Source organism: Poecilia mexicana, unplaced genomic scaffold (assembly GCF_051168715.1).
Source record: "Poecilia mexicana isolate PSO_F unplaced genomic scaffold, ASM5116871v1 scaffold_13, whole genome shotgun sequence".
NCBI classification, from domain to species: Eukaryota; Metazoa; Chordata; class Actinopteri; order Cyprinodontiformes; family Poeciliidae; genus Poecilia; species Poecilia mexicana.
Genome location: NW_028263382.1, coordinates 11,356,222 through 11,380,361, shown reverse-complemented (window position 1 = coordinate 11,380,361; position 24,140 = coordinate 11,356,222). Strand labels below are relative to the sequence as shown.

The 24,140-nt window shown below is 36.7% G+C and overlaps 1 protein-coding gene across 3 annotated transcripts in view; it reads right to left on the bottom strand.

Annotated features, from left to right (window-relative positions):
* The window catches only part of cadm2b (cell adhesion molecule 2b), a 151,480-nt gene that overhangs the window by 27,698 nt on the left and 99,642 nt on the right, over positions 1–24,140 (bottom strand). For 2 of the 3 annotated variants that reach the window (XM_088011661.1, XM_088011663.1), the window contains exon 2: positions 6,491–6,640. In XM_088011661.1, the coding sequence (XP_087867787.1) occupies positions 6,491–6,640 (150 nt within the window). Of the gene's footprint in view, positions 1–6,490; positions 6,641–22,969; positions 22,997–24,140 lie in introns of all 3 variants that reach the window. The other variant, XM_088011662.1, reaches the window with a different exon arrangement.

Here is a 24,140-nt window from a genome sequence, read left to right as displayed (position 1 = left end):
TGATTACACCTTACTGCTAGTGAAAACCCAACATTTTCAGAAAATTCTCGTGTTGCATAAATTACAAAATAATAGTCTCTTAATACATAAATGTTATGTATGGATATGTTATGGATATGTAAAGGTCTGTATTATAGTTGCGAACATGGCTGCCTTTAGAGATGCCCAGCAGGAAGTAACATAAACCCTCAGTAAAGACGGTAAGCCACAAAACTTCATCGCAAAACAAGCTGGTGGTATCCTAGTATTACTGGACAGTTAATTGAAAGGAAAAAAGTGTGGAAGAAAATTATTTTCGAGCAAGACAGCCTTGGAAGAAAAGCCTATTTAAATTGTGGGGGAGTTTACAAGTCAAGGTCTGAGATACAGGCTTGTTACGCCACTTCTGAACCAGATAAGTCATAAGTATCTTGTCAAGCATAAGAAGAAGAAAAAGACTGGACTTTTGCTTGATGGTCATCTTTCAAATGAAAGCACATTTTTTATTTCTGAAATGACTCAAATCATTTAACTTTTGTATGTTATTTAACTTTATTGTGTTTACAACTGAGTCACAAGTAAAATGAGACACACAACAAGAAAAATCATTTAACTTTTGTATGTTATTTAACTTTATTGTGTTTACAACTGAGTCACAAGTAAAATGAGACACACAACAAGAAGTTGGCTTTTCCCCAAGGAACCCTGAAATTATTCAGAATCCTTAGTTATTTTTAAAAAGTTATTACACATAATATATGAAAATGAATTGTCAGAAAAGATCCGGTGTTTTGTTGTTCTTCACATTAGCAGTCAGCACAGAGTGCACGGTGCCATAATAGAAAATTCACATTTCAGTGAAGCTAGAAGTGAAATACTATACTTAAAAGCCCATTAGTTCTTTAAGGAAGACATTAGCCCTGGCCATGAGGCCCTTTTCAGCATCTTTGTTCCTTGTAAAAACATTAACTGAAAAGTAAACACCACTTTAAGGAACAAACTCATGGCTTCCTACCAGTGAAAAATCTTTCAAAGACTTAAAATCAACAAGGAATGTTGTGTATTCACCAGATTTGCGATTTAAATGTGCTTTTACTGGTGCTCATGCCTGTAATTGCATCCTTGGTAATTATCCTTCATTCTCTCAGGCTAATGAATGTTTTAATGCTCACATTAGAGCATTCATTTAGCACATAACAGCATTTTGATTACAACAAGCCAATTAAGATCAATTTTGCTTTGTGACCTTTATGATTCATTCTGAGTTCCCCAATTAAATGTCATGAATGATGAACCATGAACTAAGAAAAGATGGGACTGAAATAGAGAAATGGACAATGTAATAAAGAACGTTGATGTAACTTTGGGGCTGGACATAAATCTCCAATATGCATGTAATGTTTAAATAGTTAGACATCTCCACATTGCAACACACGGTGTTGATGAAATTAGCTATCTCCATTCCACTTGAATCCCACAGAATGTTTTTAATGATTGTATTATTCATATTCACCATATCTGATAAAAGATTCTGTATGCCTTCTGAATAGTCATTACCATTCTCTATAGCCTCACAAGAATTTGATCCTTTCCCCGCAGAAGCCAGAGTGAAATAAATCATAATGAAGACAGCAGAGGACAGTTCTGTTCTCATTTGTACTGCTCAGTAATAATAACTCACAACAGTGGTGACTTAAAGTAGGGATAATTCAACAAAATCATATGGTCTGAATTACGTTTTTTATTTATTTATTAGAGCAATCCCCCAAAGCAGTGGTTCCTAGCAGTGACCACTAATTGGCCTAATGTATGAGGGAAGCAATGGCCCAACTATTACGGTAATTTATCTCTGTTTTCTCAAGTCTGTACGGGAACCAGCTCTTTGCCATGGCGTGATCTGGAACCTCTGAGGTGGTCACATTCAACCTAGAATTGGAAATGCATAATGGATGAGACTGAGCAGCCCAAGGAGAAAGCTGGCATGATATAAGACGAGGAATATCTTGACCGTTAGATTAATATGCAGAGAAATTCTAAGCCACGATCTCATGTGACATCTCGGCTCAGTTAATATTCTTTCAAAAATAATAAAAATTACAGAAAGGTAAGCTGATTCTGGGATACCAAAATGATCCTTCTTTAGTGCAATCAGCTTTAATGGCCACTTGCTTAATTCTGGTAGTCCTTACATTTCTAAGAAGTTTGTTTTGATTGGAAATGATGCAGGTACCATTGCAAGACAGTGTACAAAGGGTAACATTTCATTTCTCTTTTACAAAACAGACTTCTTATTCAGTCTTTAGACATATTTTCTTTTTCTTTTTTAATCAACTGTGCATTGAACTGGGACCTCCAAGACAGTCACAATGATCAGCAGTGACCTCCACTGCACCTAATGCGTAATCCAAGGTCTGTTTTTAAATACTGCTTAAAGAGTGAGGTATACTGTAGTGAACGTAGCACCAATTTAAAAAAAAGAGTTCTCAATACATTTGTGCACTTTGAAGGGGTTGGATGAATGTAGCAGTGCATTTGTATTACATCTCTATGCCTGCTGTTCTGGCATGTCACATAATTGAGGAGCAGCCAAACAGAATTTACAATTGGCAGGCGTACGTTAGAATGGAAAACCTCAAAAAACATCAAAACAATCTAAACAGAAATTGATTGACAGTCATCCTTGTCACCACTAGTTTCAGCCTCTGGCACAACTGCTTGCAGCTGAAACTCCTTTTCCAGAGGAGTTGTATTCTTCAAGTAAAAATTTATCTGACCTGATAAAAATATCAATTCAAACTGAAATCTGTTGAAAGTCACTCATTCAGCATTGTAGGTTAAAGGGAACCTACCATCCTTCCGACCAAACAAGTTGGCATGAGTCTATAGTCAATATAAAATACACGCATTACGTTTTTTGCACAAAAATCATTCTCAGATAGTGAGATTTCACACAATCAGTTCTGATCATTTTGAACTCCTTTCAGAATAAGCTGTGTTAGGGTTCTGTCACTTTAACGCAAATAAGCTGTTGCTGGCCACACCCCCAAACTCAATGTTTACACTTGCACTTTATGCACGTGAAAATGATTGTAAAACCAATTGTACAACAATTGCAATTGGTTGTGCAATTGTACAACCATACATCTTTGATTTTGAGACAGACCCAGAAGCAGAAGAAGGGAATATGTGTATTGCAGTCAACAACAAAACACTTGTGATAGCCAGACAAAAAAAAAAAAAGCCTGTGTGGGTTTTGTTTTTTAGTGCTTGGACTGCTTCTAGAATCAGCTGAGACCCAAATGGAAGTACAAAAAATTTGCAAAAAGTAAAATTTGCATAATAGGTCCCCTTTAAAGTCAACAAATCAGCCTCACTTTTAAGCTACTTACCATCTACCCTAACATTCAATGGCATTTGGTGACCAAGAAGTTCACTAAGGTTGTTATTTTTAAGAAAAATTTATTATCTTTAAAAATATAAATTTCTTTAACAACAGATAATCTTTTTGCTTATTTGATGAAGAGGAGTTGTAATTCTGACCATTTATTCTATTGGTCAAGCTAGAAGCTGTTGTAAAAGCTACTTTTTGTGCTTGCAAAAATAGCCAACTAGTTCAAAATTGAACAAATTATAGACAAGTCAAAGATCAAATTTTATCTTATGTTATCATATGACTTTAGATATAACGAAAACTAGTCAGAAGGAAATTTGAAAGAGCATGTTAAAACTCCTCACTCTCACCTTTTCTTAACGTGAAAAACACATCACGGCCGTTGTCCTTATCTTTCATACTAAGCTAGAGGGAATAAGATCAAGTAGATAAAAAAAAAACAAAAAAAAAACAACAATCATTTCATTAGCATATAGAACCACACATTAAAAGTGTTAAAAAGCCTTTGGTGTTGAATCTTTCTCAAGTGACAGAAGGGGACTGTTATAGTCACTCAAAACAACTGTATAACATGGACAGATAAACTACCCACTGGAAGGACTGGAAGCAACAGGAAAAAGTGATATGTATCTAGCAGATACAGATAGTTTAAAATATTAAAACTGAGAGTAGGGTAATGCATCATCGCCGCCATAATCTAATCTATTCAGTGACAGCAATCCTTGACCAGGTTTTTATCACAGAAAGTGAACATGGCTGCCTTAAACTCAACAGTTTCATGTTGAAATGAAAGTCAGCATGAGGTTAAATGCAGCATTCTTCACTGGCTCGACAAGAGGCCAAAACAAGTAAGAGGATAGTTGCAGCTCTATGCCAAGCAATTAACTGGTGATTTGGCACAGCAGAAGTATCTTTCCAGGTGTCCCACTTTGTTCTACATATGAATCTTGTGTCGTTCAACGCCTCCCATTTCTCCTGATCGCCTCCCAGGCATCGCATTTGTTGTGCCAATAAAGCTTTTTATTTGGCTGTGGGAGACGGAGAGGAAATGTTCCCGCACTTAGCTCTGTCAACTTCTACTCTTATTAACAGCATTCATTTTGTCATCGTCATTGCTTAGCGAAAGGAGTTTGCCCTGTAATATAAATTGTTAAACAAGATGAGCAAAGTGGCATCATTCATTTTGTTCTTCAAGCTCAAACAAGGATTATGAGTTTTTTCTAAGAGGAATTATGAAACATCCCTCATCTAGTTTTGATTATATCATGGTGCCTGGTGGAAAAAGTGGGTAAAATTGTCTGGTAATGTGCTAAACTGGTTCAGCTCTTCCTCTCTACACTGGGGCAACTTTGTGTGTTTTGACAAGTGAACAAAGATCACACTCGAGGGTCTCTGAAGGTTGCATTCTTGGACGACTTTTATTCAATATATGCTTGTCTTATCTCAAATCAAATACTACTCGCACGTCTCTTACCCTTTGTGTGCTTAGGATGCATCAGTGAGTGGACGGAGCACAAACGCCTCCAGGAAAGACACATATTTTGCTCCTAAAAATGCATGGTTAGATTTCAGCTCTCAACCAAACTCAAAGAGGCTAAAAACCACACTGCATGAAAGAAAGCCATGTGTAGTTAAGGACTGAGGCTTGAATTTTAACAACCACAAAAAGTGTATAATAGAATAAGCCTCTTCTCATAAAATAGACGTTGCAAAAATAAAGGCTTCCCCTTAAAAATAGAGCACAAAGGGTGCCGCGTGTTGTAAAAGTAGAGCGAGCCCCCGTACAGAGGCTATAGTTCTCTACACACTCATCCTGGGTTCCATTCCTGACCCTGAGACCTTTGCTGCATGTCTTCCCTATTTTCTCTCGTCTCCTTTTTTTTTTTTATGTTCATACAGCTTTGTCTTCTCAAACCCCCAGTCAGTTGTGACCGCTTGTACTGAGCCAGGATCTGCTGGACGTCTCATCCCGTTAAAGGGGAGCCTCTCTTCTCCACAGTCCGCTACATGCATGCTTGGCCTGAAAGATTGCTGTAAAGTCAATGACACGACGCAAGCACATTTCCTGTAAAGCACTCTGAATTATCTCGTGGGTAAGATGAACTTGCCTCAATCTATAACATAGAATAATATGTTTAGGAGAGGAATAGGTTTTGTTCTTTGATTTCTACTTCAAGTCCACATCCTCAGGGCACACCCACACTATTCACACAAGAGGATCTGTTTAAGATTCAGTTAACTTTCATTTAATTGTATTTGGAAGCAATTTCATCTAATAAAACACCTTAGACCTCATTACTAAATCCAATCAGTTGTGAGGGAGGAAAGTATTTCTTCAAACCAGACGGACTCTCATTCTCCTGGTTTGCTGTGGCATCTTCCTTTGCCCATCAATTGTTATTCAAAGGGAAAGTTCATCTTCAATCACTGAACCAATGATATTGTATTAGCAGCAACAGCAGAAATGAAATGGGTAATATGCTGTGAGAAACACTGATAGATGAGCACCCCGACCCTTACAAGACCAGTCCTCTGTTACGCTCCCTTTCACCCCAATTCTAATTTATCAAATCCAGACTTTTGTCACCTTTAAATTGGATTTGGCTGGCGAGAGCGCGTTACGTTTCATCCAAGCTGAGGCCATGTTTCACGAGGTTGCACCACTCCACTTCCAGATCAGAGCGATATCAAAACAACAATACAAATTTAGGGCAGCATAGACACTAATTAAGACCAATCATCTCAACATCCACAGGCACTACAATGTTGTAAACAGCACAGTGAGTGCTGCATGATTACAAAAGTGCAATACAAAAACAGTCTATTCCTGCTTAGTCTGCCCCCTGGGACATCAACAAGATGAAAAAAAAAAAGCAAAAAAAAAAAAAAACATGAAAAGTTTCTCCGGCATTAGGAGTAATGAATGCATTTCCCTTTTATCGTGTCTGTTGTGTATTCAGTCAAACTGTGCTCGCAGACATATTCGAAGATTCAGAGTTTTAAAAAAGTAATTTGAAAAGATGCTGATGCAATTTAATCTGCTCCAGACGTATTTATCACAGCTTAACATTTCATCTTCCCTCACCCCCCCACTTCCTCATGTTTGGAAATATCACTCACCTTTCTTGTCCCCAAAGAACAGAGTTTGTTGTGCAGGGTTTGACCACTGGAGGGAAGTGTTATCATTGTAATCCACACGACAGGTCATGTTGGCTGTGCCCCCCTCCACCACCGTCACATTCTGAGTGATGGGGAACTGACCCTGGCTACCTGTGGGATTTGTAAAACACAGCGTGAGAAAATTGCTATAACAAGAGCCAGTTACATATTGCATGTTAACATATTTTTTTAATTATATCTTTTCACTCAAAACTAAAATCGAACTTTTCTTTACACCCCAACATAACAACTCCGAGTTACAATATTCTTCCTCAAAATATCCCACAAAGCTTTAAACAGCCATCGCGGCTAAAGGACTGATGTTAGTTTTTCTCGTGACAATAGTAAATGTTAGTCACCCAGACTGCCTTCTGTGTTGCCTTATTGCAAGTACCTAATTGGTAGCATGGCCTAATTAGAGGTAGTCATGTTCTGCTGCAGAGTGTGGATCTGTAGCTGGGTGGTAAATTGACACATAATCCCAGACACTGTGGGCCTTCGATCCAAGCGACTGCCGTGCCCCAGAACAGCCGCTTGTTGCAGTGTGCCCAATACATCCAAATGAGACCTAATCACCCAGCCTTGCTGGATTTTACCTTCTTATTCCACATTTGTACTTGTCGTCTCAGAAAAGTCCTCCTAATTACATTGCAGGAGTATTTTTATCCTGCGTGCATTTTATTAAACTCTTCCTAGCTACAGAATCACGTCTTAAACTAATACTCTCTAGAAGGAGGTGATTTTTTTTTTTTTTTGAAACCCAAATCCTCCCTTTTAAGCATGTCAGGAAGCAACAGTTGCATTAGAGCTCTTGAATTTGTGTCGAGGTTGTTTAGGACCGACACGCTAAGGAGATTTATATGTTCCTCTGGATTTTGTAGATCTGCTCTGCTCTCTGTGGGTACACCTACGTCCCTGGATTTGAAGGTGACATTGTCTGTGCTACAGTTCACCGCAGGGACTTTCAGCTTGGGGAGCAACTGTCTGCCTCATTAGTCCCACTCACACATGGGTGCAGAGGACGATGGGAGAGCCAAAGACCTGTAGACCTTCCTTGACCTAGATTGTACTGATGAAGCCAATCGTCTGCTGGAGGTGAGGGGAAGCTTGACCATGAACGGTGGATGAAAATAAATCCATCAGACCCATTAACTCTCTTTATGTGCTTATTTGTTTTGGCATCAAGTATTTAAGGGACTTAGATACTTAAATAAGATTTCTTAGGAATCTCTTTTTTTATTATTTATTCCTCCAACATAAATCAAGTTATTAAACATTATGAAGTGGAAGGAGGATCACACAAAGTTTGCCATTTTTAAAATAAAAATCTAAAAAGAGTGGCATGCATTTGTATTCAGCTCTCTTCACGTTGGTACTCTGAAGTGAAATCCATTTAGTGAATAGATTTTAATTGTGTGTATTTTATAACAAGTCTCAGCAAGAACATTTATGAACAAACACATTAGACGGATCAGGGATAACAGCGTGGGGAACTTCAAAAAAGAATTATGTAAAAAAAAAAAAAAAAAAAAAACCTCATACTTTCAAGATCTCCTAGAGTTCTGCCCAAGTCTTTATTCATAAATGAAAAACATGGGATAATTCGAAAAGGTTACAAGACATAAAATCTGTGGACCGGGGGGGGGGGATTACTGCCGACAACATATTCGCGTTTGTAGATAGATTTTTACGCAGAATGCAAATGGAAAAAAACCGTGAGCGAAACGGTGACTGGTACTGACTAGTATATATTCCATTGAGGGAAACTAAGTTTCATATCTGCTCAAGAGCCCCCCTGGTGGTTGAAGAAAAATCCACATATATATGAAAAATAACACTGAATGCTCTCTGGTATTGTTCAGGGGGCCAGACCAAATGAGGAGGCGGGCCAGATCCAGCCCGCAGGCCATAGCTTGGGAACCCCTGATCTACACCATGAAGTATTGTGTTAGCAGCATCAGTGTATGGGGAAGCTTCAGCAGAGACAGGGAAGATAGTTGGAGTTTGTGGGAGGAAGGGTAAATGAAATACAGGTTTATCCCAGAGGAAGTTCTGTGATTCACTGGGGCAGAACTTTACCTTCCACAGAGCAACAGACTTACATTTTCACCCAGTTACCACAGAATAGAATGGCTACATCAAAGTCTAAAAATATTCACCCTCTTGGATATTTTACTGTTTTTATTGCTTTCACAAATCAATCATGGTCAACAAAATTAGCCTTTTTCGACTAATTTTTTATTTTTATTTTTATTTTTACAAAGAATCCCGTTAATATCAATGTGAGAACTGATTTCTAAAAAATAACAATTAAATAAAATATTTAACATCATAAGGAATTGCATATTTACCCCGCTGCCCTCACAAGCCTATGTGAAAATATAGACATTTTCATACTATTGGCTTCCAAAGCCATTTTCCAAACTGCTCAAATCTCTTCAAAGACTCATCATCACCTCCACTGCCTACATACAGACCGGTGACAAATTAAAGAGGAAAGAAAGAGAATCACGCAGAGCTTCTTTGCTATAGCATGGTTTGGGTTCATTTGTGCTCCCAGGTAGGGTCAGGACAAATCAATACAGTTTTTTTCTTTGTGATCACCTTTACTCTGTGATGAAACATTTCTGTCCTGATGGGAGTGGTCTCTTCCAGGATGAGAATGCCCCTATCCATAGGGTCACTGAATGAATTGATGAGTGTGAAAAAGGTGAATCATATATTTTTGGTCTATGCTGCCTCAAGAACTCAACTAGGTTGTACACATGTGGCAGAATTCAGCTTGAAGTGTCAGAATTTGATTACAAGCGTCTCCTCCGAAATGACAAAAATGGCCCACGAGGGAGTATCGTCCTGCTTCGACTGCATAGGTCTAACTACTTGAAATGTGGAACTTACAGAGAAACTTTATGGAAATAATTTGTCTGTATATAAAAACTGTTAAATACACAAAAATGCAAAAAAAAACCTTAAGTAAGCATTATTGCATTCAAAACAATGCTATAAATTCATGAAAAAAATGGTAGCATATCATTCCGCCCCTCATATAATTTCCCCCTATCAGTACTGAAATGTGTTGATTGCTACATTATGTCTATGGTTGGAGTCTTTTTCATGGCTGTAAATATCTGAAAATAAAGTAAAAAAAAAGACATGAGATACAAGCATAACTTTGTAGCAAAAAAAGAAACCAAATTATGCCACAGCTCTATGCAAGAGTTGAATATTTAAGCTAACAGTTTACACTTCATTTTTATACTAATGTTTTCAGAAGAGAGAAAAATGTGTTCATCTTATGATTTTCATTTCTAAACTAAATAGCTCCACATGCCTAAACTTCTTGGAGACATTGAGAACCTGTTACAGCTGGATGATTGACAGGAAACATGGACCTAAAAAGAGAGCTGTCAGCCAAAATGGTAGAAAGGAAGAAAAAAAACAACCTCCTTTTAGATTGTTTGTACCTTTATAGAGGAAGTGCAACCAAAATGGACAGATTGTAAAAGGGAAGCATTTAAATAGATCAAACAGGATATCAAAGCATCAGGATGGAAAACTCAAAGCAAAACGCATCAAAAAGAAAAAGCACAACGACCGAAAAGAAAGATAAACTGAGTCAATAAGCGTATTAAGGAAAGCGAGACTATAGTGGTGGATGAGTGGATGAATGCGAGACTCAGGGAAAAAAAAAATCAGGAATCTGATTTGTTAAAGCAGATTATGCTTAAATATTTATTTGGTGCCGTCACAATGGAATACATATAGATGACTACCTAAAAAAAAGTTATATGGGAATCTCTATTAATTAAAAGAGAAATTCCCAGTCCGTCTCCTTTTAATTTCTACTACTTAAAAAGACGAGCCAATGGTAGTCAGCACCTCTACACTGGTTGCAATTAAAAGTAACTTTAGCTATTTAGTCATTTTTAAAAATGAGCATGGACCCAGCCACTACACGAGCATAAAAGACGTTTTCCAGGAAAGGAAGATCCAGAAAACATCCAGATCTTAGATTTAATAAAAACTTTTGCTGAAATTAATTTTAAAAATATCATGACAAGGCTAAAAATGATACAAACTGTGATGTATTGCTTCATCTAAAAAAAGTGCTGATATTTGCCATCCATTATCTTCCACTTAATCTGGGGTCGGATCGCAGAGCCAGCAGCCTGAGCACAGAGACCCAGACTTTCTCTCCCCAGTCAGTTGGGCCAGCTGCTCCCTGGGAATCCCAAGGCGTTCCCAGTCCAACTGAGAAACAAACTTCTGACCCCATCTCTAAAGGAAGAGGGCTAGTAACTGCAATAACATAATTCGTTTGTTTTTTTCCAAGCTGCAGTGTCGTATCTATAATGCTTTCTGTTGAACATCCAGTAATTGCATTTTTTAAAATGTAAATATTGCTACAGTTTTCTGTGATGCAATTTACAATGCATCACAAAAATGAAATGATTACAATATTTCCTGAACAAATGAAATTCATTTTTATTTCTTTTATTTTACTTTTATTATCTGCAATAAAAGCAAAGTAAAAAAAGCACAACAGAATTTTGAAAACAATAAGTCCCTAAATGAGTACATACTTCAAATATGCATAGGAATTGATCAGAAGTATAAAAATAACAATCCCGCTGTATTAAACATATGTTTCCCCAATGATCCAAAAAGATAAAATCATATATATATATATATATATATATATATATATATATATATATATATATATATATATATATATATATATATATATATATATATATCTACACACACCTGATTCGATTAAAGTAGAAAAAGGCTACTCCAGTAAAAGCTGAACCTGGCAATATCACCATGAGCTAAGAGATTATAGTCCACACTCAGGTGGGCCACCGGCACACTGATCATCAGTCACAATGTCAGCACACATGAGATTAGTCAAGCTGTTTGCTGTGCTTCACACATTTAGAATGCTGCTGACACATCTCTATGGTGACATTAACTTTCATACGGAATCAGGTGACGCTTTCCAATGAATCAAATATTTACTGCACTGCTAAAATACGTCAAAATGTAAATCAGGTGAGGAGATTGCATCTTGGCTGTAAACAAAATATTTAATGATTAGATTTTAAAGAGGAACCATAGGAACAGATGTCAGCTAGCACATGGCACAGACTAAATGTAGACGCCGCTTCTTTCTGCGAGGGATAAAGTCTGTGCAGCAGGTGCAGTGTGCAAAAAATGAATACAGATGTTTAAAATGGCTATCAGTTGAGTGTACATTAGCAATAAACTGTTTCATTTCATCTCAGATGAGCTCTGGCTCTTATCAGAATGCAGCTCAGCCCATAGCCTGATGAAATCTGAGCTGGGGCAATATTAGATACAAAGAATATGATACTTATGTTATTGATTCTGTTTGCTTTGTGGTCTGATTCTGTATGCAGAAAATGTGAGGCTACACCTCGAGGGAGGGGTAAGAAAAAACTGACGTATGGTTTTACATGGACGGCTTTATAGCTCCTCTCTTTGTGCCATTTTATTAGGCTTTTTTGGGGCATTTTTGGAAATGAAAGCCAGCTGTGTAAATAAATTTACCGAATCATCTAATGACCAGTGAGCCATTGCATAAGAGAAACAGTATGAAGAATATCTCTGTTTAGGAGAACAGAGAGTTAGTGGAGGAAGAATGAGGCTTACCACCCCAAAAACCTTTCTCAGTTTCAGCTGACTGCACCAAATAATGGAAAGCGGTGGCTTGATGAATGGCTGGAGTGCAGTCAAGCACACCACTGCAGAATAAACTGTAAACTGAGCGGGGGCGAAAGAAAACAAATAATTCAAAATATAGTTCCAGAAATGCCCTCATTCATTAGGGATTAATAACAATGATTCATTTTCCCGTGGAATGATTTCCAGGCAGTTATCAAGCAGCAAGTTCACCTCTCGTGCTTGATTTTGCAGAGGCTTCTTTGCAAATAGAGGTGTTGGATGTGTGGGGCTCCACTCAGCATACTGATGAGATGTAGTAACTACATCGCCTGCCAGTGATAAAATTCTATGAAAGATCCTGTTTACACAATTCATCTGTTTTGTAAAATTTCTAAAAAGGATCATTTAATACTCTAAATCCCTTTTAAGCCCTGATTGATCAAATGTAAGCATTAGAATGTGATTTTTTCTTCCTTTTCTTTTAAAAAAAAATCAAAACAGAGAAAACAAACGTGTTCAGTGTCGCGTTCATAAGTGGAACTCAATTTTTGATCACTAGCAACTTAATTATGTGGATTTTTACATGATGAACTTGAAGTGGGAGCAGCTCACACTCATGGGAGAAGATGACAAATTATTTGGCAGTAAACAAAAGATGTCCATTGTGGTGGAGCATTGTTTTGTTTCGTTTTGTGGCATTTTTGTTCCTGCTGTTTTACTTTGCTTTAGTGATGGATTCACATAACAGATTGCATTAAATACCCATCACATAATTTTAATCATGTGGGATATTTTCAATTTAACACCAAATCAGATGTTCATCTTGAGATGTTATTTAATCCCCCTGCCCTCTAAAATATTTTTTTAGGCCATCAATGACTCATAAAATACTGAACACTTCAATATGCACACACACAAATCTTGATGGCAGTGGAGGTTTTGGAATTGATTTCAATCAGCACAATGACAAGTGACCAAAGGTGGATTATTTTTAGTCAACCAAGAAGTTTAGGATACAAAATTAGACTCTTGAAAGCGGAAAAAGGTACAAAAATGTTTTAAATAATGCATCTGTTTTTTCTAATATACACACATATATATATATATAGATAGATAGATATTTATGCAACACTGAAGCTTAATCCCCGATACTACAGTTCTCAAACCCTAACTGAACAAAAAGCTAGCTAACTTTTTGCATTGACCAGTATTTTGACAAACTTTGCTTATTTAATCCAAGTCTTTAAGGTTAGAAGGTCTCCTGCCAATATTCCTTATTTTTACCTCCTTCTGCTTATTCAGCATCAAGATCAAGACGGGGCCCTTCAGGGTCCAGTCCAAATTGTTAACAGTTCCAATCAGAAGCACCATGTTTAAAGAAGCACCATGTTTTTTTGATCACTCCTTGTACAGTTACAGGGCCTGGCTAGTAAACACTAACCAATGACATTAACGAATCAAAAATGAAGGAAAAATATAAGTTAATGTCAGAAATAGTTGCTGGTATAGGGCTAAGAAGGTTCTGTGATTTTATATCCTAGTTCCACGTATACTTAAGCCAAAGTAATTTTATTGTGTTGCTGCATTTCAAAAGACACCCATTACGAAAGTAACTGAAGTAACAAAGCTAATGCTCACACGAAAAACGAATTGAAAAGTGAATACTGTTATTCAGGAGCTGTTGAATTAGACCTTGATGACAGCCGATGATTAAAACTGGAATCACTTTGGAGTTTTTTGTCAGTGTGCATTATCTATTGCACGACTTCACTTCAATGTTTCATAGTCATAAAATTAATCTTACAATTACTACTGTCAGCATGATAGTGCAGCATGTCACCAAGTTTAAACTATTTCAAAGTAGTTTATTGAGAAATGAATTCACTGGACTCCAGTGGCCTCAATAGTCAATAATTTTTAGTCCAGTCCATCTCATGTGTGGCACAGGAGTTTGCATAATGGATGTTCAGTCTGGAAATCTACAGGAGTTGATAATCATGACCAATAAGGACCAGAATGTTTCTGACACCATGTAGCATGTACGCCACAAGCAATAAAGGAAGCTCTCAAAAGAACTTCCCTTGGTGTGCATAATAAGTGAGCGTTTATCTTAATGTTCTGGTGCATTTCTAAGTTTAAAGCTAAAACAGTTATTTCCAAAGTCCAAAAAACTACTGCCATCAATGGATCCATGAATGAAGGTAGTCTGGTTGCCATGGTGACTGAATGCATGCCAGAAAAGAGATTATTAATGGACATTAACATCATCTTCTTTGTATTGTTGGTGGTATTTGCAAGGATAATACTTCACTAGTTTAATATCTCATTGTCAGAGATGAAAATGAAAATGTCCTTGTTACGTCTATAGGATGGGTGTTGTATAATACTTTGTAGTCTCACGACGCATGAAACTCATCTTAACCATTGCCTCTAAATGTTTGACATAAACCAGCATGAAAAATGTATCCGCCACAATTTTACATGCTACATAACTGTTTACATCTAGAAACCACTGATCAGACCCGGAGTCAGAATCTGTGTCTGATGATGAATTCAGAGCTGAACCTTCCGAGATGCAAACATCCAGAAGACTGCAGAACTTCTGAAACCATGAATTATTTTCAATCAAGGTTAAAGCCCTCGATTTAAAAGGGTTGTCTGCAATTAATAACAACTGGAGCATCATACATTTACTCTGTTGTACATGTTTTCTTTACTATTCTTTTATCATGCCACTGCGACACACTCCTTTTTTGTATTTTAAACATGTTCCTTTAAGTTGACTTGCTGGTGAAATGTGCTGTATAAATAATGTTACCTTGCCTTTAAAGGCTCTTGCTGGTGACAAAGATATAAGAATTTGAACTTTTTAATAAGCATAAGAGAAAAATATGTCAAAAAATTTCAGAAGCAGCCTCTCCCACACTCTAAGCGTGATGCTGAGACTATTTGACAACAGCAGGAAAGGTGGGTGTCTCCCGCCTTACAATTCTGAACCTAAATCTATGCAGCAAGGCTTTAGATAATGCTCCACTGCTGAGGAACACACCCAGATAAATCCTGTGAAAATCTGAGAACCTTCTTCATACTTATATAATCAAGAATTCAGATGAACTTTTTACCGTTTGGTTTCTTTGTCTTAAAAATCAAAGCAAGCCACTGTACACATTAGCGATGAAGACTATTGCCTTGAGAGTTAACATGGACCTAACTGAGGAACTAAGATAAACACATCTGTTGCTAGATGTTAATGGGTCTCATCAGCTATTGTCAATTGCTGTATTGTTGCAGGATCATTTACTGTTGATCGTCCATTGTGTTTAAAACCTCCTGGCATGTTGTTTGCACAATCCAAATATCATCAAATTGTCACACCCTTCTGCTGCAGCGCCTTTGCTTGAGCGTATCGGGATCATAGGCACTTTAACTTCCACCTCAGCGGTTCTCTCGTCGGATCGTAATGTGAAGTGAAGTGCATGGAAAGTGCTGCGTGTAGAAGACCTTAATTATGCTTCCGAACTCTACTGTAATGTACGAAGATTATTGTAGATGAATAAACTAGCCTTTGTACCACTCCTTTCTGACAACCAAACACCAATTCCCCTCTTTGTCACTGTTTTATGTATGGCACAATTCTAAAAATTCAAGAGATTCATTCATGACGACAGAATTCTGCAAAGCATTGAACGAATACAAATGCACCCATTCTTTAGATGTTTTAATTAGTGAACAAACTGAAAGTGATGTATACTTTTTCCTACGCCCAGCAACTTTTGTATGACTTTTTGTTGGTCTATCACATGATGTAATAGACCAACACAATATCTTGAAAAATGTGGTTGTAACATGACAAAATGTAAAAAAGTTTTGAGTATAACGAGTTTACAGAGCACCTTATTAAATTTAGTTCTAATTCAGTTTATTTACATGGTGCCAATTCACTCCAATCAGATAGATTGTTTCAAGATCAATCACACATATTCCAATTCAGTCTTAGTTATGAAGTAACGCAGTCATTTTAGCTTCATTATTCAAATTGGGAAAACGTTTTTGCTGTAAGGGAAACCCAGCTACTCAATTTGCAACAATTCCTCCTCTTGAATAAACATGTAGCTGTTGACAGCTGATTGCATCGAGTTTTTTCACTTTTCTGCAATCACTCATGCAGAACACTGTATCAATATCTTAAAGTGCAGTCCAAACTACATCAACGTTTTTCATAATAAAGATTTGGGTCAGCGAGCCAGAACTATTTTATAAATATAACCACCCTTGGCGTCCCCCCACTGATTCACATGTAGCCACAGAAGGATTTTAGATTAACACAATAACTGACTTGGGCAACATTTAAAAAACTGTTCTCCCAAGCGTGGGAAGAAGAATGGTGACTGAGACCAAGGAAATGTCCTAAGCGGAAAAAGGTAACAGAACGCTAACAGACCAGGGCTTTCAAAATGTTTGTTTTTTATCTTTTAAACATCTAAACTTAGTTTGGTCATGCTTTCTATTTTTGATAAGTATAACATAAACATCGTAAGCATAAAATTGTGGCCTCCTTCACATTTTTAGTGTGAAAACCAAGAGAATAAAAAGAAGTCAACATAAAAAACCATGGATATCCAGGGTTAAATGATTGGATTCTTTTCCATGTCAATGAAAAAGTCATCAACAACATCCATTAAAGTGCAAGCATCAGGTGGTTTTCTTATAATGAGAAATTCTCACAGAAAAGACTCATGTATAGAAAAACCTGAAGATTAGACTTGGCTCAAAAAGATTAATTAGAAGGGAGAAAGGATTTAATAAACAGCATCTCGGAAACAAATGAAACCAAACTCGACCTGGATGAAGCAAATACAACAGAAAATACACAAGAAAAGAGTGAAATAAAGTGAAATAAGTCATGACGCACAGCACCGAGCATCATCTGTAAAACACCTGGATGTGGAAGAGCGAAAAGGACTTCAGATGGCACTGGGTCACTGATGATTTGACACCAGACGAAGGCGGCTGAATGATTTCAACATGTACTGGCATGTACTGCTCTGCATTTTAAATGCAGCCAGATTTGACTGGATTGTGCTTCAAGGTGGGCGTATGACAAAAAAAAAAAAAAAACGGTAAAGATTCCCATGAGTATTTCAAGGTAATGTAGTGAAATACATTAAAATGGACAAATTAGTCATCCGAATTTGAAACAACCATCTGCAAAAGTAGTATGTAAGTTTTCAATATTGACTGAGAAGATTCCAGGCAAATAATGACCTGGACAGTAACTAAACTAAAACCACAGAGAGCAAATCAATAACAGGTATCAGGGGTTGAGTTTTGACAAGGACTCCAATATCGATTACTTATAGAATGGTTTGATCAGTAGATCAAGCCGGTTCTTGACATCAGAATGGGACATACTTATTCATAACGGTCATATGTTCTGACAAATATTTAAAAGAAAAAAAAAAGAAACAAAATCTCCCATAAACTGACTTTCTCACCACAAGATGATGATGTATGTCTAACAGGTATGCATTTGAGAAATGTCAGAATGAAATAAGGAGGGTAATGAAGTTTTATGCAACAATTCTTAAAAAAAAAAAAAAATCATGTCCTTCATATTGTATTTGTATCTGTAATTTCACTGATTTCTAATTCCCTGAAAACATATTTGAGAAATTTAGTTTTGTAAATTACACTTTAAAATAATCTGAGTGCTGATTACATTTAATTCCCCTGAATGAGCTGTCGGCGCAAAATAGAGAAGTGATCCAAAGCTAAATCCTAACATTTGATTTTGATATGACATTAAGTTTTTGGTATGAAAATCAACTAAAATTGTAAGCGAATAAAAGAAAGTGGGAGTGAATGACTTCAGAGATGATAAGACTGTTTCCATCTGCTGGCTCGTGACCAAGTCTCGTCATATCTGATTGTTTGTTTAGTGACCTTTCCTGAACAGGAACAACATGGGCTATAACATATTTCACTTAATTTATTACTGCTTAAAAGGTCACATCTGTCACCTAAAACAATCATTTACTCTGGCAGTGTAATTTATGCCCCACTGGTTTAACCTCAACAGAAAAGCATCCCTTGTTTAGCGCAAACCTGCTGTTCTGGGGGATCTCTGTAAATGATGCAATTTTAAAAGCAATCAGCCCAGTGAATTAGGGAGATTTAAACAACTGTTGTGGGGGCAGCAGCTAATTAACACTAAATCTAACTCTGATCCATTAACTCAGGATAATCTGTAAATTACCCGTCCAAGGTGAATTCTAACACAACCAGTTTGAGCACTGTCAGCTTTAGATAATGTCTCTATTTAAAGTCAACGGGGAACATTTCAAATTCTTGCAAAACAAGCCCTCCAGAACGAAACTCATTCAGTCATAGAAAATCCATATACAATTATGGTAAAACATTAAAGGCTGTAATTACTGGAGCCTAGACTTGTAATGTCACTCTCTGTCACACACCATCAAAATGTAAATACAACAAGGATTGGTGGGTTTATTTACTGTACGCAGGTCAGTTATAAGCAAACACTAAAGCCTGTGTAATGAAAAAGCAGCATTTGTCTTGCATGGTGTGTCACTTCTGTGCAAATGACTCCTAAGTTTTTACTTGTACTATAAAACATTTGGTATCGGTCTCACTGCAGAATCTTATCAGGACACATTAGTCTCTGCTCATCTTTTATCTCAACCGGCATTACAGTGATTTCCTACAATGCTTCCATGAGCTGCAGACAACACAGACGCAAGATAACCCAGCAGTGAGCACACAACTGAGTATCAGCCCAGTATTGTAATCATAGTCTGAGCTGATAGTGTTATTTTAAATGATGCAGTCACTTGATTGAGCTGATGAAGTCTTTCACAAAGGAAATAACCAGGACAGAGTGAGCTGTCTGTCACCCTTATCCGCCATCAACAAAAAGCACTTAGAGCCTGTTAGTGAATGCCATCGGTGCAAAAGTGAACCTTCCCCGGCAGAGAGGTGGTTCTGAGCCTCGTCCTCCCCTGTGATTTCCCACAGTGGGGGAGGCCGGGAGAAAGGGTCGGTGTGCTAAATCGACAGAACTGGTAATAAATATCCCTGCTGGGAAAAAGTCTTTGGAGTAGTTTTTTTTTTCTACAGGTAAAAAAAGAAGGGAAAGTTAGGAAAGGCAATATATCAGCTTTAGAATGTGGGTCAGAAATATGGTGCTGTCTCCAAGAGAAATTACAAGTTCAAATTGTATTAGTTACCATACTCTTGTTTGTTGTTGTTGCTCCACAAATTGGCTTTGGGATTATGTTGCTATATGGATGGTGTAGTGAGGTAGCTGTATGTTTCTTAACCGTCACCCCCAAAACGCTTACATGTTATCCAGAGGGCCCATGAGGAGACCAGTGTTCTCATGACAGCTAAGGGTTTTAAACAAAGAAAGAGAAGAAGCAACAAAAATCGAATTCTGTCAGAGACATCTTGGTGAATTTAAATAAAGCCTGCATAAATATGTTTTTTATAAGTTACAGTGTTCACTGGTTCAGCCTCGTGTTTTACAAAGTTTACTTATTTTTTCATGTTGCCATCTTAAAAAGGTGCAAAGACCAAACTTATGTCAACTTCAAAATACGTAGAGATAACAATGTAGACACACTGGTTAAATGAACCAATTTGACTTAGTTATAAAAACACTAAAGTTGAGTTTCTAGATGTGCACTCATTATATTGTTTTCATTCAGGCTTTAGATTTGTCAGGTTTTTAAAATCACAAATTATTTTCCTTCCACTTATATATAATCTATGACTTTGTGTTTTTCTATCAAATAACACTCCAATTAACTACATTAGCTGCTGTGGTTTCAATATGGCAACATGTGTAAATGTTAAGTAGTTTAAACAATACAACACTTCCAAGGCAGAGGAGGTATCCTCCATTTTTATCCCAGTGGTCTGATAAAAAAAAAAAAAAAAAGACGACAGCATTACCAGCTGCATTGCTAGTTTCAACTGCAAAGAGTAAATTTGTATCCAGAAAGAAGACTTTTCACACTATATTTTTGCTGAGTTTACTCATTTTTTTCATATTTTGATGAGTGGTTCACTTTTACTGTGCATTCATATTGGTCAAAGCACTTCTTCATTTGTTGAGCCGAGTCCTCCGAGGGGTATTCAGAGTCGTGTTTTCCATTATAATGACATCATGTGGGAAAACCCATCATACGTTCTTCCGGGAGTTTTCCTTTTCTATTTTTGAGTTTTCCTTTTCTATTTTTTGACTCTTTTTTCTATGTTATGAAAAAAAAAAACTACATCGCCATGAAGGCGGAAACCTGACAAAAGCCATTAATCACTATTAGAAGCTGCTACATGTTGTTATATATGTGGTATTATCTTCATAATTATTAATTCAAGTCATCAACCATAATTAGAGTGCTGAAAGTGCTGTTGGAAAAAGTGTTGCACTAGATTTCAGAAGAACAAATGCTGAATGTGTATCTTCTGTTAATTAAAAACGACCACCCTAATTGCTTCTGTATTTAAGAAGCCCTACACTTTGGAAAAGAATGTAAAATAAAATCTGTGTATTACATTCATGTAAATGAACATTAATCAGTAGTTTTGGTTGAAGTCACTTCCAAACTACAAAAAAAAGGAAAGAAAAAAACATAAAAAAGCACACAAACAAAAGCCCCACACTAACAAAAAAATAAATTCTGATATTTAGTTAGAATTAGAAGCACAGAATTTCAAAATACCAGATATTGATTCTAAAAAGTCTGTGTTGTCAGTAATAGTTGTCTTCTTCTGAGGTTACAGAGATTTTACACTTTATGTTTGTGTATTGTGGGTTGTTTACATGCCTGTTTCCTAGTTTGTTTCAATTAGATTTTTCTTACAGATTTGTCTTCGCCTTTGGTTCTACTTTGCTAATTACACACATCACCTACTCAGCAGTTAGCCTTTTGCTTTTCTGTCTTACATCCTTTTTTTTTTCTTATTCCAGTTATGCCTGTGGTTACTTTCTTTTGCTTTCTTTAAACTTGTCCATTGTTTTATCTCTGTGCATTTTGCTGCAAACAGAAAGTTAAATGATTTTTTTTAAACAAAAAAAAAAAAAAATCAAAAGGACAGAGTACACCATGGATAGATCCAGGCAACACAGATGCACACAGAACAAATAACCACGTCTGCAGCCACAACTAAAGCCAATTTAGAGTGGACAACTGAGCTAGCACACATGTTTTGATGGAGGAAGCCGGAGTGCCCCTGTATATAGGGGAGAATAAATTTCACACTGCAAATCCTCAGCCAGGATTCATTGCAACAATTTGACAGTGTTGACCAAAGAGCTCGTCTGTACTAACCGCTAAGCAGATTCAACCTATACCAGGATGAAATAACACAATTCAGATGATCTAAAGCCAGTCTCCAGGGACAAACACAGATTATTCCAGATTTGGTTTGGGTTATGCACGTAAGCCATCATACTGGATGAGGTTTTAACCTAAAATATGGGTGAATGTGATTAATGTCTACCAAAGAATAAGCTAAAAAGAATTTGGTTTTTTTTAAACAAGTAGCTTTCTTTAATATTTTGTATATTTAATTAAATTTAATTGTACATTAGATTATCAGATAAAAAAGTAAATGTGTCCGTCTATGTTGGCTTTTTGACTAACTCTTTGGTCAAGGGGTAAATATTGAAGTTAGCTAGCCCAATTGTTCGCTTCAATTGTTCTGGGTCTCCTCCAACCTGTATCCAACCTGTATCAGAAGCAGGATTCAATTTGTATTCTCCATTAAACTGGAATAAACTTCCAGAAAACTGCAAAAATGATGGAACAGCGAGTTCCCTTTAAATCAAGGTCGAAAATCCCTAATTTAAAAGGAACTCGGCTTTTGTTTTTTTTGCAAAACTGAACGTGATTTTTAGTATTTAGTCCAAAATTTTGCTATGTTGCTTTTTGGAGATTTTGATGTTGATATTTGAAAAAATTTTACATTTCTTACTTGTTTGTCGTTTTACGCAAGACACTTTAAATTCATGCTGCTGAAATATGCTGTACATATAAACGTGCCTTGTCTAGTCAGTATCACACATTATCATGTCATGATTTTCAATGAAACCAAATGATGGTCTTTAAGAAATAATGAGGCTATTTTTTGTCTAATATCTGACCAACAGCTTGACTAAACAACTTCTGTCTCAAAATTATTTGTTTTAAGCAAACAAAGCAACAATTACTATGGTGACGGACCACAATCATTTCCTGTCAAGCAAGTCATCGAGGTAAAATTCAAAAGCATGAAAAGCAATGCTCTAACCAGAAAGACTTTAATATAACTTGGAACTAAGTAGGGAGATGAAGACAGAGAAACTTTCCTCTCACTCCTCTCCTCTGAGCTGTCCTTGAATCAGGAACACGCCCCAGCTGCTTCACTGGAGCTGCACGGCAGCTCCATACAGGGAGGAATGACTGGGAGACGTGGGCAGCTCCCTAGTGTGAATCTATACATATGTGAAGCAGCCCGTATCTGGGAATGAGGGAGTAGGCTTAGTATACCTCTTCAGAAGAAATCAATGTTTGAAAGAAAATAAGAAAGAAAAAAAAAAACATACATAGAGAAAGCTTCATTCAAAGCAACATATGTTAATGCTTGCTGGGCTCTTGGGGAGATAAAAGGTTGATCCAGACCTTTTTTATTGGAAACTGTGTGCGACATAAATCATGTACCAAGAAAATAGAAACAATAACTCACCTTTCGCTTTGCTTTTTGTCCCAGCCACTGATAGCATGAGGGGATAAAACAAGGAAACAATAAGTTAGATAGGTGGGATCAAGACTTTCTATTGATAGCGTTGTGTGTTTTTTTTTTTGTTGCTGTTCTTCTTTCCATAGTCAGAAAAACAACATGATTGAATAGTAGAAATGGAAACAGAAAATAGGGCTTAGTTGATGCTAAATGAAACAATGAAATTATAGTTTATAAAAAGGCAAGAAACATAAATATTATACCATTTATATTCCAAAAAACTCATAAATGGCCAGTTGCATTTTTCATTGTATGTTTGATAAAAAAAAAAAAAAACTAAATGAAGAGCAAAAAGTTATAATCTACAAAGATAAATACATTTAATCTACATGTGAATGGTGAATTAGGTTGTAGATTTTCTTACTCAAAGGGAGGAGAACTATTCACACAATATTGCAGTCAATTTGTGAAAGGGCTTATAAATGGAAAAATCTGTTTTTGTGACAGCTTATACAATGCATGGGTTGCTGTATTATTGACCTCAGTGGATGGGGTACAAGAGAAAAAAATTGCTTTTTCTACAGTCCAAACTGCAAAATTAGATTTTGCTCGAGAACATGACGGAAGCCTAATGAATATTGGGAGCACGTCCTTTGCTATAATGAGAACAAGATAAATATGCTCAGCTCAGATTATTTGGCATGAACTTGACCTGGAATTCCTGGTCTAGGAAGTGAGGAACTCTTACCATAATTTAATAATAAGAGGGTTGCAAAGTGCAAAAGCTTTTGGGACATGAAATTTAAAGACATCACCAAGAGCTCCTGTGAATGTACTGAAATATGAGCTGACAAGATGACTTCCATTCTCCTGCAGCTCAAGAAAGGAAGAAAGTTCCAGCACGATAACAATTCAAAGCATACCACTGAAATCAGACAGGAGTTTCTAAAAAAGAAAGTAAGAGCTTTGACACATTTTGGGTATTATGAGGTGGAAGTCAGAGCAACCTTCTTCCCTGCAGCAAAGAGAAGCTGAAAAGTTCCGTGAATAATGGTGGAACATATCTGCAGAATTTTGTGTATAACTAGTATCTTCTTTGGTCATATGGACTGAAAAAAAACAAAAAACTAAGCTGTCACAAAGAGTCAAAGTTAGATTTGCCAGCTTTCTGTTTGTT